This window comes from Perca flavescens, chromosome 6, assembly GCF_004354835.1.
Source record: "Perca flavescens isolate YP-PL-M2 chromosome 6, PFLA_1.0, whole genome shotgun sequence".
NCBI lineage: Eukaryota > Metazoa > Chordata > Actinopteri > Perciformes > Percidae > Perca > Perca flavescens.
The window spans coordinates 2,504,578-2,518,813 of record NC_041336.1 but is presented as its reverse complement, the minus strand read 5'-3'; the positions used below and the strand labels follow the sequence as shown (position 1 = coordinate 2,518,813).

At 44.8% G+C, this 14,236-nt stretch overlaps 1 protein-coding gene and 1 pseudogene across 1 annotated transcript in view; both read right to left on the bottom strand.

Moving 5' to 3' along the window:
* LOC114557933 (phosphatidylinositol 4-kinase beta-like) overlaps nucleotides 1-3,920 on the bottom strand; it is an 11,995-nt pseudogene extending 8,075 nt beyond the window's left edge.
* A 1,789-nt stretch (nucleotides 3,921-5,709) lies between these two features.
* The window catches only part of selenbp1 (selenium binding protein 1), a 29,857-nt gene continuing 21,330 nt past the window's right edge, over nucleotides 5,710-14,236 (bottom strand). Inside the window, exons 6-12 of the mRNA XM_028581666.1 lie at nucleotides 14,052-14,234; nucleotides 11,914-12,095; nucleotides 9,764-9,842; nucleotides 9,546-9,667; nucleotides 9,031-9,123; nucleotides 8,824-8,942; nucleotides 5,710-6,034 (exon numbers count right to left, since the gene is read on the bottom strand). Of these exons, the coding sequence (XP_028437467.1) occupies nucleotides 5,875-6,034; nucleotides 8,824-8,942; nucleotides 9,031-9,123; nucleotides 9,546-9,667; nucleotides 9,764-9,842; nucleotides 11,914-12,095; nucleotides 14,052-14,234 (938 nt within the window). The 3' untranslated portion in view covers nucleotides 5,710-5,874. The remainder of the gene's footprint in view (nucleotides 6,035-8,823; nucleotides 8,943-9,030; nucleotides 9,124-9,545; nucleotides 9,668-9,763; nucleotides 9,843-11,913; nucleotides 12,096-14,051; nucleotides 14,235-14,236) is intronic.

Below are 14,236 nucleotides of genomic sequence, written 5' to 3'. Positions count from 1 at the left end.
GGCACTTAACCCCTAGCTGCTCCAGAGGCATGCAACCTCTGATATATATATAGCAATTGTAAGTCGCTCTGGATGAAAGCGTCAGCTAAATGAAATGTAATACTATAATAATGTCTGCGACCGGCACAACATTTCCTACATTTTGACCAACTATGATGTATGAAGAGTGTAAACTGTAGGGGAGACAGCAAAATGTCTGGAAACATTTCAGAGAATCGTACTCTTAGCTCTCCCCTCTAACTATCAACATTCTGTCCCCATACACACACACACACACATTGGAAAATCTGAAACATTCTGAAAACTGGACGATTCATAAACTGTGATTTGGGAGAAACCGTGCTTGATATCTGAATGCCCATTCAGCCCAATAAAGGCCAAAGTCTTGTCTTTGGTTTAAACTTTTAATCATTTTTCTACATTGAAGTATGGCGATACAGTATGGCCCCAAAGAGGGGTTGTTTTGAGCGATGTTAAGCGATTTCCTGAAGATTTCCAATTAAAGTCTATGGGAAATTTCTCGCCGATTTTTGCCAATTTTGTGAAAACCGTTTGGCAAATCTCTTAGAAAAGTCATAGCACACCATTCCTGATCATTACACACGTTTTGATGTATTTTGTGTGCATGTGTTGGCAACGCTCCGTGACTAGTAGCGGGACAAAGATTTGCCGGAATAATAATAATAAGTATGGAGGATAATAGTCATTCTGCCGATTGCTGCAATTGCAGCACATCGTCACACTGAATTAGATAGATAGATAGATAGATAGATAGATAGTTAAGATAGATAGATAGTTAGTTAGTTAGATAGATAGTTAAGATAGTTAGTTAGATAGATAGTTAGTTACTTAGTTAGTTAGTTAGTTAGTTAGCTAGATAGTTAGTTAAGATAGATAGTTCGTTAAGATAGATAGTTAGTTAAGATAGATAGTTAAGATAGTTAGTTAGATAGTTAGTTAGTTAGTTAGATAGATAAATAGACATAGTTAAGATAGTTAGTTAGATAGATAGATAGATAGATAGATAGATAGATAGATAGATAGATAGACAGACAGATAGTTAAGATAGATAGTTAGATAGATAGATAGATAGATAGATAGACAGATAGTTAAGATAGATAGTTAGTTAGTTAGATAGTTAAGATAGATAGATAGTTAAGATAGATAGATAGATAGTTAAGATAGTTAGTTAGATAGTTAGTTAGTTAGATAGTAATAACTGGCCCTAGAGACCCCGTGTACCCACCACGTAGGGCTTGATGGCGTCCCCCACGTCCTCGTCCATGTGGATGTACATGTTGAGCAGCTGCGGCAGGTAGAAGTCCACCTCCTCGTGGCCAAAGCTGAAGAGCCGGTTGCCGATGTAGGCCTGCACGCCGGGCTCCTTGGAGCGGTGCAGGTAGGAGATCGCCATGGAGACGTCGAACAGCTTCGACTCAAACAGCCGCAGCAGCCACGACTGCTTCGACGGGTTGTGTCTCTGGCGGCGCCGAGCGCTCTTCACCGAGCCGGGGGCCAAGCCCTCGGCGTCGGGGTCCATCTTCAGCGCTTTCAGAGCAGCGGGGGGGCCAGTGGGCGAAACAGAGGCGCCAGTAGGTGGAGGAGAGGCGCCAGTAGCTGTAGGGGTGCCAGTAGCTGTAAGGGTGCCAGTAGCTGTAGGGGTGCCAGTGGGTGGAGCAGGGGTGCCAGTGGGTGGAGCAGGGGTGCCAGTAGTGGTGTCGGGCCCGTTGTGCAGCGTGATGACATCGTCCAGCTGATTTAGTTTGACGTTCAGCAGAACCTCCTGGCAGGCCCGCTGGGCCACGGCGGCGTCGATGACCAGGCTGAGCTCGCTGATGACGCCCAGGGGGGGGGTGGCGGCCTGGGGGGTGGCGGCCTGGGGGGGTGGCGGCCTGGAGGCCCCCGCCGGAGGACGAGGGAGTGGAGGGAAGGGACAGGGAGGGGGAGGAGGGGCTGCTCTGATCAGAGAGGGGGGGGGAAAGATCCAGCTCCGTGTCCTCCATCAGGACCAATGAGAAGCTCCGCCCTCCTCCACTGAAACACACACACACACACACACACAGAGAGAGAGAGAGAGAGACACACACACACAGACACATATACACACACACACAAACAGACACATATACACACACATACACACAAAGAGAGAGAGACAGAGAGAGAGACACACACACACAGAGACACCCCCACACACACACACACACACACACACACAGAGAGAGACACACACACACACACATATACACACATACACACAAAGAAAGAGAGAGACACACACAGAGACACATACACACAGAGAGAGAGAGACAGAGAGACACACACACACATATACACACATACACACAAAGAAAGAGAGAGACACACACAGAGACACATACACACAGAGAGAGAGAGAGAGAGAGAGACACACACACACACACAGACACCCACACACACACACACACAGAGAGAGAGAGAGAGACACACACACATATACACACAAAGAAAGAGAGAGACACACACAGAGACACATACACACAGAGAGAGAGAGAGATAGATAGAGACACACACAAACACAGACAGACAGAGAGAGAGAGAGAGAGAGACACACACACACACACACACACACAGAGAGAGAGAGACACACACACACACACACACACACACACACACAGAGGTCAGGCTTCTCTTTAGATGTCATATGTTTAGATGTGAGATGGTGTCTTTCAGCCTAGTAGTATGTACGGATGTTGGAACACAGCGTACTACTCTCTTCTGATTGGTCCCCAGGTTTGGTTGAAATAAACCCTTAATTCACCCATTTACATGTGGATATATGCTGGCTCTATACACGCTAAAAGTCCTAATTATTTACATGGAGTCTGGTGGAGATATGCTGGCTCTATACACGCTAAAAGTCCTGATTATTTACATGGAGTCTGGTGGAGATATGCTGGCTCTATACACGCTAAAAGTCCTGATTATTTACATGGAGTCTGGGGGAGATATGCTGGCTCTATACACGCTAAAAGTCCTGATTATTTACATGGAGTCTGGTGGGTTTGGGTTAGCGTTACAATGCAGCTTGTTTCTTGTTTAATACTGGACCAGTTTCTAAGTTAGCCTTTAATCAGCCAACTAAAACCTTCGCATCGTCCTGTCGCTTTGATAGCTTTAGAGATTAAACTCACTACACAGAAGCTAACTAGCTACAAGCTAAACCAGAACTCCGTCCATCCACTCCGCAGTGTTAGCATTAACATTAGCATTAGCCACGATAAATCAGGCCAACTGTTGCTAACTCCGCTCAGCTTGTTTTAAAGCTGTATGCTAACGTTAGCTCTGTCCCAGCGAGAGGCGCGGTGTGCGTGCGTGTTCCCGGGAGACTCGGTCTTACCTGGTGACAGTTTAGTGGCTTTAAATGATCTTTTATGTCCAGTTCGTCTCCATTGATTCCCTCTGATCGTCATGTCAACAATAGCGGGCGTCCGCTGGGGGGCGCTACGTTGTCTGCTGCCGGTTTCCTGCCTGTTACCGGAGCAGTAGCGCCCCCTGCTGGGCCGGAGAGGAGTCACAGCTCTAAGTCTGTATATCTATAGATATACAGACTTAATAATAGCTTAAAAACGTCCACAGAGAGCTTGCATCGCCAGAGGCCGGTCCCAAAACTATTTGGTGGCCTAGGCAACATTTCAGCTGTTTTTCAACTATTCTGAATTTTTTATTTCTGCTTTTTACAATGTTTTTTTAACCCTTTTTTTATTTATTTACCACCGTGAAGAATTATTAATGTAGACCAAACCATTACGGTCAGATTATTTTATTATTTTATTAACAAGAAAGCAAACACAACGCTTTACATCAAGGTACAATATAGATGTTAGTGCAAAAGAAAGTACACACACACACACACACACACACACACACACACACACACAGAGACACAGACACAGACATACACATACACACACATTTATATACACACACATGCACACACACACACACACACACACACACACACACACACACACACACACACAGACACACAGACACACACACACACACACACACACATATCTATAGATATATCTAAGTCTGTATATCTATAGATATACAGACTTAATAATAGCTTAAAAACGTCCACAGAGAGCTTGCATCGCCAGAGGCCGGTCCCAAAACTATTTGGTGGCCTAGGCAACATTTCAGCTGTTTTTCAACTATTCTGAATTTTTTATTTCTGCTTTTTACAATGTTTTTTTAACCCTTTTTTTATTTATTTACCACCGTGAAGAATTATTAATGTAGACCAAACCATTACGGTCAGATTATTTTATTATTTTATTAATAAGAAAGCAAACACAACACTTTTCATCAAGGTACAATATAGAGGTTAGTGCAAAAGAAAGTACACACACACACACACACACACAGAGACACAGACACAGACATACACATACACACACATTTATATACACACATGCACACACACACACACACACACACACACACACACAGAGACACAGACACAGACATACACATACACACACATTTATATACACACACACAGACACACACACACACACACACACACACACACACACAGACACACAGACACACACACACACACACACACACACACACACACACACACACACACACACACAAATATATATCTCTACACATCTTTATTGCAATTTTACTAGACTTAAAGTTGATGTACTTCCAGACAGTTTTTAAAATGTGTTAACTATTTATGTAGTTATAAGAATACAGGTAACAACAGATGATATCCAGAACACAAAGGAAAACACAAGGCAGAAATTAATTCAGTTTTATTCAGTTATTGACACTACATGATTAATAATATTTCTATTATGTGAATGGCTCGATGTTAAAGCTGTTCTTACTGTGAATAAAGCTTCTTATTGTTTATTTTAGAATTTATATTTCCTGTGTGCATTAGTTACTAATTTAGTAATAATGTATAATGTGAAGCACTTTAAATGTCACCCTGGACCCTATGTTCCCATGGTTTTGTGTCTAAGTGATTGATGGGAACAACAATCTCTGAAACCAGCAGCCGTAAACCGGGCTGCATTCACCATCACCAAACCCACCAGACTCCATGTAAATAATCAGGACTTTTAGCGTGTATAGAGCCAGCATATCTCCACCAGACTCCATGTAAATAATCAGGACTTTTAGCGTGTATAGAGCCAGCATATCTCCACCAGACTCCATGTAAATAATCAGGACTTTTAGCGTGTATAGAGCCAGCATATCTCCACCAGACTCCATGTAAATAATCAGGACTTTTAGCGTGTATAGAGCCAGCATATCTCCACCAGACTCCATGTAAATAATCAGGACTTTTAGTGTGTATAGAGCCAGCATATCTCCACCAGACTCCATGTAAATAATCAGGACATTTAGCGTGTATAGAGCCAGCATATGTCCACCAGACTCCATGTAAATAATCACGACTTTTAGCGTGTATAGAGCCAGCATATCTCCACCAGACTCCATGTAAATAATCAGGACTTTTAGCGTGTATAGAGCCAGCATATGTCCACCAGACTCCATGTAAATAATCAGGACTTTTAGTGTGTATAGAGCCAGCATATCTCCACATGTAATTGGGTGAATTAAGGGTTTATTTCAACCAAACCAGAGTGGTGATTGTTGGAACAGTGGAAAGATGAACCAAGACGGCTTTTGATAGTTTTATTTAGTTTCTTAGTTTCTAGTTTAAAAGTCCTGATTATTTACATGGAGTCTGGTGCCAGGTGTTCCTACAGCCAGGTGTTCCTACAGGTGTTCCTACAGCCAGGTGTTCCTACAGCCAGGTGTTCCTACAGGTGTTCCTACAGCCAGGTGTTCCTACAGGTGTTCCTACAGCCAGATGTCGGATGTGCAGTCTCCTCCGGGATATCGGACCTCGTGGGCCAGAGCCGGACCGTCCGGTTCTTTACCGAAATCAACCAGGAAGTTTTCATTCAGAGAAAGACCGCCGGAGACAGACACATCTATCTGCATCATCACTGACCCATCTCTGCACAGAGAGACAGAGAGACAGACAGGTTAGACTGACAGACAGACAGTTTAGGAAAATAGACAGACACACATACAGACAGGTTAGAGACACAGACAGTTTAGACAGACAGGTACTGACTTGGCCATGTCGGGGTAGAACTGTTTGTCCCAGGTTAGAGAGACAGACAGACAGGTTAGAGAGACAGAGAGACAGACAGGTTAGAGAGACAGACAGGTACTGACTTGGCCATTTCGGGGTAGAACTGTTTGTCCCAGGTTAGAGAGACAGACAGACAGGTTAGAGAGACAGAGAGACAGACAGGTTAGAGAGACCGATAGGTACTGACTTGGCCATGTCCTGGTAGAACTGTTTGTCCCAGGTTAGAGAGACAGACAGGGTAGAGAGACAGACAGTTTAGAGAGACAGAGAGTTACTGACTTGGCCATGTCCGGGTAGAATGGTTTGTCCCAGGTTAGATAGACAGGCAGACAGAGAGACAGACAGGTACTGACTTAGCCATGTACGGGTAGAACTGTTTGTCCCAGGTTAGAGAGACAGACAGACAGACAGAGAGACAGACAGGTTAGCGAGACAGACAGGTACTGACTTGGCCATGTCCGGGTAAAACTGTTTTTCCCAGGTTAGAGAGACAGACAGACAGAGAGACAGACCGACAGATTAGAGAGACAGACAGGTACTGACTTGGCCATGTCTGGGTAGAACTGTTTGTCCCAGGTTAGAGAGACAGACAGACAGACAGGTTAGAGAGACAGACAGGTACTGACTTGGCCATGTCCGGGTAGAACTGTTTGTCCCAGGTTAGAGATACAGACAGACAGGCAGACAGACAGGCAGACAGAGAGACAGACAGGTTAGAGAGACAGACAGGTACTGACTTGGCCATGTCCGGGTAGAACTGTTTGTCCCAGGTTAGAGAGACAAACAGACAGACAGAGAGACAGGCAGACAGAGAGACAGACAGGTTAGAGAGACAGACAGGTTAGAGAGACAGACAGGTACTGACTTGGCCATGTCTGGGTAGAACTGTTTGTCCCAGGTTAGAGAGACAGACAGACAGACAGGTTAGAGAGACAGACAGGTACTGACCTGGCCATGTCCGGGTAGAACTGTTTGTCCCAGGTTAGAGAGACAGACAGAGAGAGAGAGACAGGTAGAGAGACAGACAGGTTAGAGAGACAGACAGGTACTGACTTGGCCATGTCCGGGTAGAACTGTTTGTCCCAGGTTAGAGAGACAAACAGACAGACAGAGACACAGGCAGACAGAGAGACAGATAGGTTAGAGAGACAGACAGGTTAGAGAGACAGACAGGTACTGACTTGGCCATGTCCGGGTAGAACTGTTTGTCCCAGGTTAGAGAGACAGACAGACAGACAGGTTAGAGAGACAGACAGGTACTGACTTGGCCATGTCCGGGTAGAACCGTTTGTCCCAGGTTAGAGAGACAGACAGACAGAGAGACAGACAGACAGGTTAGAGAGACAGACAGGTACTGACTTGGCCATGTCCGGGTAGAACTGTTTGTCCCAGGTTAGAGAGACAGACAGAGAGACAGACAGGTTAGAGAGACAGACAGGTTAGAGAGACAGACAGGTACTGACTTGGCCATGTCCGGGTAGAACTGTTTGTCCCAGGTTAGAGAGACAGACAGACAGACAGGTTAGAGAGACAGACAGGTACTGACTTGGCCATGTCCGGGTAGAACTGTTTGTCCCAGGTTAGAGAGACAGACAGACAGAGAGACAGACAGGTTAGAGAGACAGACAGGTTAGAGAGACAGACAGGTACTGACCTGGCCATGTCCGGGTAGAACTGTTTGTCCCAGGTTAGAGAGACAGACAGAGAGACAGACAGGTTAGAGAGACAGACAGGTTAGAGAGACAGACAGGTACTGACTTGGCCATGTCCGGGTAGAACTGTTTGTCCCAGGTTAGAGAGACAAACAGACAGACAGAGACACAGGCAGACAGAGAGACAGACAGGTTAGAGAGACAGACAGGTTAGAGAGACAGACAGGTACTGACTTGGCCATGTCCGGGTAGAACTGTTTGTCCCAGGTTAGAGAGACAAACAGACAGACAGGTTAGAGAGACAGACAGGTACTGACTTGGCCATGTCCGGGTAGAACCGTTTGTCCCAGGTTAGAGAGACAGACAGACAGAGAGACAGACAGGTTAGAGAGACAGACAGGTACTGACTTGGCCATGTCCGGGTAGAACTGTTTGTCCCAGGTTAGAGAGACAGACAGAGAGACAGACAGGTTAGAGAGACAGACAGGTACTGACTTGGCCATGTCCGGGTAGAACTGTTTGTCCCAGGTTAGAGAGACAGACAGAGAGACAGGCAGACAGAGAGACAGACAGGTTAGAGAGACAGACAGGTACTGACTTGGCCATGTCCGGGTAGAACTGTTTGTCCCAGGTTAGAGAGACAGACAGACAGACAGGTTAGAGAGACAGACAGGTACTGACTTGGCCATGTCCGGGTAGAACTGTTTGTCCCAGGTTAGAGAGACAGACAGACAGAGAGACAGACAGGTTAGAGAGACAGACAGGTTAGAGAGACAGACAGGTACTGACTTGGCCATGTCCGGGTAGAACTGTTTGTCCCAGGTTAGAGAGACAGACAGAGAGACAGGCAGACAGAGAGACAGACAGGTTAGAGAGACAGACAGGTACTGACTTGGCCATGTCCGGGTAGAACTGTTTGTCCCAGGTTAGAGAGACAGACAGACAGACAGACAGGTTAGAGAGACAGACAGGTTAGAGAGACAGACAGGTACTGACTTGGCCATGTCCGGGTAGAACTGTTTGTCCCAGCCGCTGAACAGAGACGTTGTCACGTAAAGTCTCCGTCCGTCTAAACTCAGCTGCAACATCTGGGGACCTCCAGAGACCTTCCTCCCCTGAGAGACAGACAGGCAGACAGACAGGTTAGACAGAGACACGCCTCCCCTGAGAGACAGACAGGTAGAGAGATAGACAGTAATCTACCTTGATGATGCGTGGGGGGGGCTGCGACTGCTTCTCTGGGTCTTCCAGGACTCGGACTGGACCGTCGCTGACGAGACTTCCTCCCAGAAACACCTGAGACAACAGACAGACAGGTTAGAGACAGACAGACAGACAGACAGACAGACAGGCAGACAGGCAGACAGGTTAGAGAGACAGACAGACAGACAGACAGACAGACAGGCAGACAGGTTAGAGAGACAGACAAACAGACAGACAGACAGACTGACAGGCAGACAGGTTAGAGAGACAGACAGGCAGACAGGTTAGAGAGACAGACAAACAGACAGACAGACAGACTGACTGACAGAGACAGACAGGCAGGCAGGTTAGAGAGACAGACAGACAGGCAGGCAGGTTAGAGAGACAGACAGACAGACAGGCAGGTTAGAGAGACAGACAGGCAGACAGACAGACAGAGACATATTCCTTTAGGAAAAAACTAAACTGGGAATGATTTAGCTTTCATTACTGGACGACTGTAAAAACACACAGACCTGTCCGACCAATCGTGGGCTCCTCCTGTCGGTGATGTCATACTGTCTGATGTCACCGTGGAGCCAATTACTGAAGTAGAGAAAACGGTCGTCCAATGAGATCAGGATGTCTGTGATCAGACCTGCAGAGAGACAGGCAGACTGGTTAGAGAGACAGACAAGTTAGACTGACAGACAATTTAGAGAGACAGACAGATCAGACAGACAGACAGACTCACCAGGCATCTCCGGCAGTGCCCATCCCTCCACCTTCTTATTGGGAACACTGATCACTCTCTCTGCAGCCCAGTCACCTTTCTGAGGACAGAGAGACAGACAGGCTCAGAGTCAGTCAGACAGACAGACTCAGAGTCAGACAGACAGACAGACAGACAGACAGACTCAGTCAGACAGACAGACACAGACAGACTCAGAGTCTGAGAGACAGACACACAGACAGGAAACACAGACAGGTTAGACAGACAGACAGACAGACTCAGAGTCAGACAGACAGACAGACAGGAAACACAGACAGGTTAGACGAACAGACAGACAAGGAGACAGACAGACAGGAAACAAAGACAGACTGACAGGTAAGAGAGACAGACAATAAGACAGACAGACTCAGAATCACTTCTGATTCAGGGACGGTTGGTTCCAGTGACTTCTGTGTCTAGCTTGCCTGGGTCACTAAGATTAATCACATCTTTGAGATCTGGATCACTAAGATTAATCACATATTTGAGATCTGGGTCACTAACATTAATCACATCTTTGAGATCTGGGTCACTAAGGTTAATCACATCTTTGAGATCTGGGTCACTAAGATTAATCACATCTTTGAGATCTGGGTCACTAAGATTAATCACATCTTTGAGATCTGGGTCACTAAGATTAATCACATCTTTGAGATCTGGGTCACTAAGATTAATCACATCTTTGAGATCTGGGTCACTAAGATTAATCACATCTTTGAGATCTGGGTCACTAACATTAATCACATCTTTGAGATCTGGGTCTCTAAGATTAATCACATCTTTGAGATCTGGATCACTAAGATTAATCACATCTTTGAGATCTGGATCACTAAGATTAATCACATCTTTGAGATCTGCGTCACTAAGATTAATCACATCTTTGAGATCTGGATCACTAAGATTAATCACATCTTTGAGATCTGGGTCACTAAGATTAATCACATCTTTGAGATCTGGATCACTAAGATTAATCACATCTTTGAGATCTGGGTCACTAAGATTAATTACATCTTTGAGATCTGGGTCACTAAGATTAATCACATCTTTGAGATCCTTCAAGACATCTTTGTTCATTTATTTGCAAACAAGCAATTGTTGTAAATGCTTTCCATAAAGCTTGATTGCTTTCTGGTGTAATTGTTTTTTGGTTATTGGATTTTTAGTTTTCTATCTTTTGTTCTTAATTACTATTCATACATTTTCAATCAATCAATCAATACATCAATCAAATTGTATTTGTATAGCGCTTTACAACAACCAGCAGGTATCCAAAGTGCTTCACATCAGGAACTGAGAATAGAACATAATATCTTGCAATAAAAAGAATGAAACGTAGAAAAGAGTAAAATCATAAAAGGTTACATAGAAACAGGAAGAGGAAATTGTCACACCACTACTGCGTATTAAAAGCCATTCTAAACAGGTAGGTTTTGAGTTTAGACCTGAAAAGAGCAACATCTGTAATTGTGCGAATATCAGAGGGTAACTTGTTCCAGAGTCTCAGGGCAGCAACCGCAAAAGCTTGATCGGTTGCCTTGCAAAGTTCGCACATCTGATATGTCTATACATGGGTGTCTTAATGTGATGTTTTTGTATATGTGTTATATGTTTTATGTGTTCTATATGTGGTGCTGTGCTATGGAAAGAAGAGGAAGATGTGTGGAAATGATTATCCCTATGGGATAATAAAGACTATCTATCTATCTATCTATCTATCTATCTATCTATCTATCTATCTATCTATCCCACCGTTTGTACCTTGACCTTGGGACTTCTAAAACCAGTTGGTTAGAAGACCACAAAGACCGGCTGTGCTCACGCAGGGTTAAAATCTCGGATTGTGTAATGATCATTCTGGTGATGTCTGGGCAGGGGTGTAGGGGGGTGGGGGAGGTTAGTATGTGATTGAATGTGTATGTTGTGCTGTAATGTCTTGTCCTTTGTACTGTCCAGTCCTATCGAGGACCCTCTCGAAAATGAGATGATACATCTCAAGAGGTATTCCTCGTTAAATAAATAAATAAGAACCTGGCGGTACTGACCAGTGTTCTGTAGAACCTGGCGGTACTGACCAGTGTTCTGTAGAACCTGGTGGTACTGACCGGTGTTCTGTAGAACCTGGTGGTACTGACCGGTGTTTTGTAGAACCGGTAGACGGTTCCCGACAGAGCACATCCCACGTATCCCTCGGTGGCATCGGGGTCGTGGAGGAATCGGACCTCGAGGGGAATGGCTCCGTCCTCGCCCAGATCCAGCGTCTGCAGCTTCCGGTGCGTGGTCCAGTCCCAAACATGGATGCAGCTGCCGTACAGACCTGGGACGACGACAACAACAACAAAACCGACAACAACAGCTGTATGAGCGGAGGCTTGAACATGTGGACATCTACTGACTAGAGGGTGACAATTTTTCGGGACTCCCACGGGTCACGGTATTCCCGAGGGGAAGTACGCCCAAAGATTGCGAGGCATTTCATTTTAGAAAAGAGAACCACTTACAACTCACAATACGTTTGTTGATTGGCTACTGCTAGCTGCAGACAGCGATTCTTCTAATCTATCCTAAATCGATAGATGTGTGTTTTGAGGGTGAGAAGATCTCCGTTAGGAATTACTAATAGGTAATATATGTTATCTAGGCCTGCAGGTAATACATGTTACCTAGGCCTGCAGGTAATACATGTTATCTAGACCTGCAGGTAATATATGTTACCTAGGCCTGCAGGTAATGTATGTTACCTATAGGCCTGCAGGTAATACAGGTTACCTAGACCTGCAGGTAATGTATGTTACCTAGGCCTGCAGGTAATACATGTTACCTAGGCCTGCAGGTAATACATGTTATCTAGGCCTGCAGGTAATACATGTTACCTAGACCTGCAGGTAATGTATGTTACCTAGGCCTGCAGGTAATGTATGTTACCTAGGCCTGCAGGTAATACATGTTACCTAGGCCTGACCTATACGCCACCAGGACTCTGAAGCGAGCTGCAAAGATTGTGGCTGACCCCTCCCACCCTGGACACAATCTCTTTGAGCCACTCCCCTCTGGCAGGAGGCTAAAGTCCATCAGGACCAAAACCTCACGTCACATGAACAGCTTTTTCCCCTCCGCCACTAGCCTTATTAACAAGGCCCAGAAACCACCCTGACTCTCTACCTGGCTCTTCATGCCACTGTTCTCTCTCTGCTGTAATGCTGTTTGCTCTTTATTTATTTTATTTTTTTATTTCTATCTTTAATTCTAATTTAATACATACTGTGTACATATACAGTACAGGCCAAAAGTTTGGACACACCTTCTCATTCAATGCGTTTCCTTTTTATTTTCATGACTATTTACATTGTAGATTCTCACTGAAGGCATCAAAACTATGAATGAACACATGTGGAGTCATGTACTTTTTATTAATAAGAGAAATAATTCCACTAATGAACCCTGACAAAGCACACCTGTGAAGGTAAAACCATTTCAGGTGACTACCTCATGACGCTCATTGAGAGAACACCAAGGGTGTGCAGAGTTATCAAAAAAAGCAAAGGGTGGCTACTTTGAAGAATCTAAAATATAAGACATGTTTTCAGTTATTTCACACTTTTTTGTTAAGTACATAATTCCATATGTGTTCATTCATAGTTTTGATGCCTTCAGTGAGAATCTACAATGTAAATAGTCATGTAAATAAAGAAACACTGTACTATACCTATATTGTTTATACCTATATTGTTTATACCTATACTTATATTGTTTAATATTCCATTTAGAGAATGTGTGACGTGCACCAACAACACCAAAACAAATTCCTTGTATGTGTTAAAAAAAACGTACTTGGCAATAAAAACCCTTTCTGTTCTGTTCTGTTTCTGTTGTGTTACCTAGACCTGCAGGTAATGCATGTATAGTGTAGCCTACATTTCTGAGGTAACCTCAGTGATTTGACCGCAATTAACCAAACATGCCACAGGGGGGCAACAGACTCCGATAACTTTAGACAACCAAACGAGAGCGGGACGATATTCGGAAGTCTTTCTCTCGGGAGTCTGCAGGACAGGATTTTTTTGGGGGGGCAGTCACGTTTGGGACGATTGGGATATGACGGGAGTATTTTCGTGGGCTCAGCATGGGATGGGAGCGACAATTGATTCCGCGTCACCCTCTCCTACTGACCTGCGTACATATAACATATTCTACTTAAGTAAAAGTACTGTTACTTTAAAGAACTTTCATTTCTTTAAGGTGCGTGGTGTTAAACCCTCCAGATCTTTCTCACCTTCTTTAACGTGCGCGGGGTTAAACCCTCCAGCCAGAGCTTTGGGTGCGCCCCACTCGGTGCTGATCATCACGTTGTGTCGGGGTTGGTACCAGAAGTCGTATCCAAAGTTCACTGCTTCCCCCGAGTGCTCCCAGTTTCCGACCACCTCAAATGTCTCACCGTCCAGCAGAACGAACCCCCCT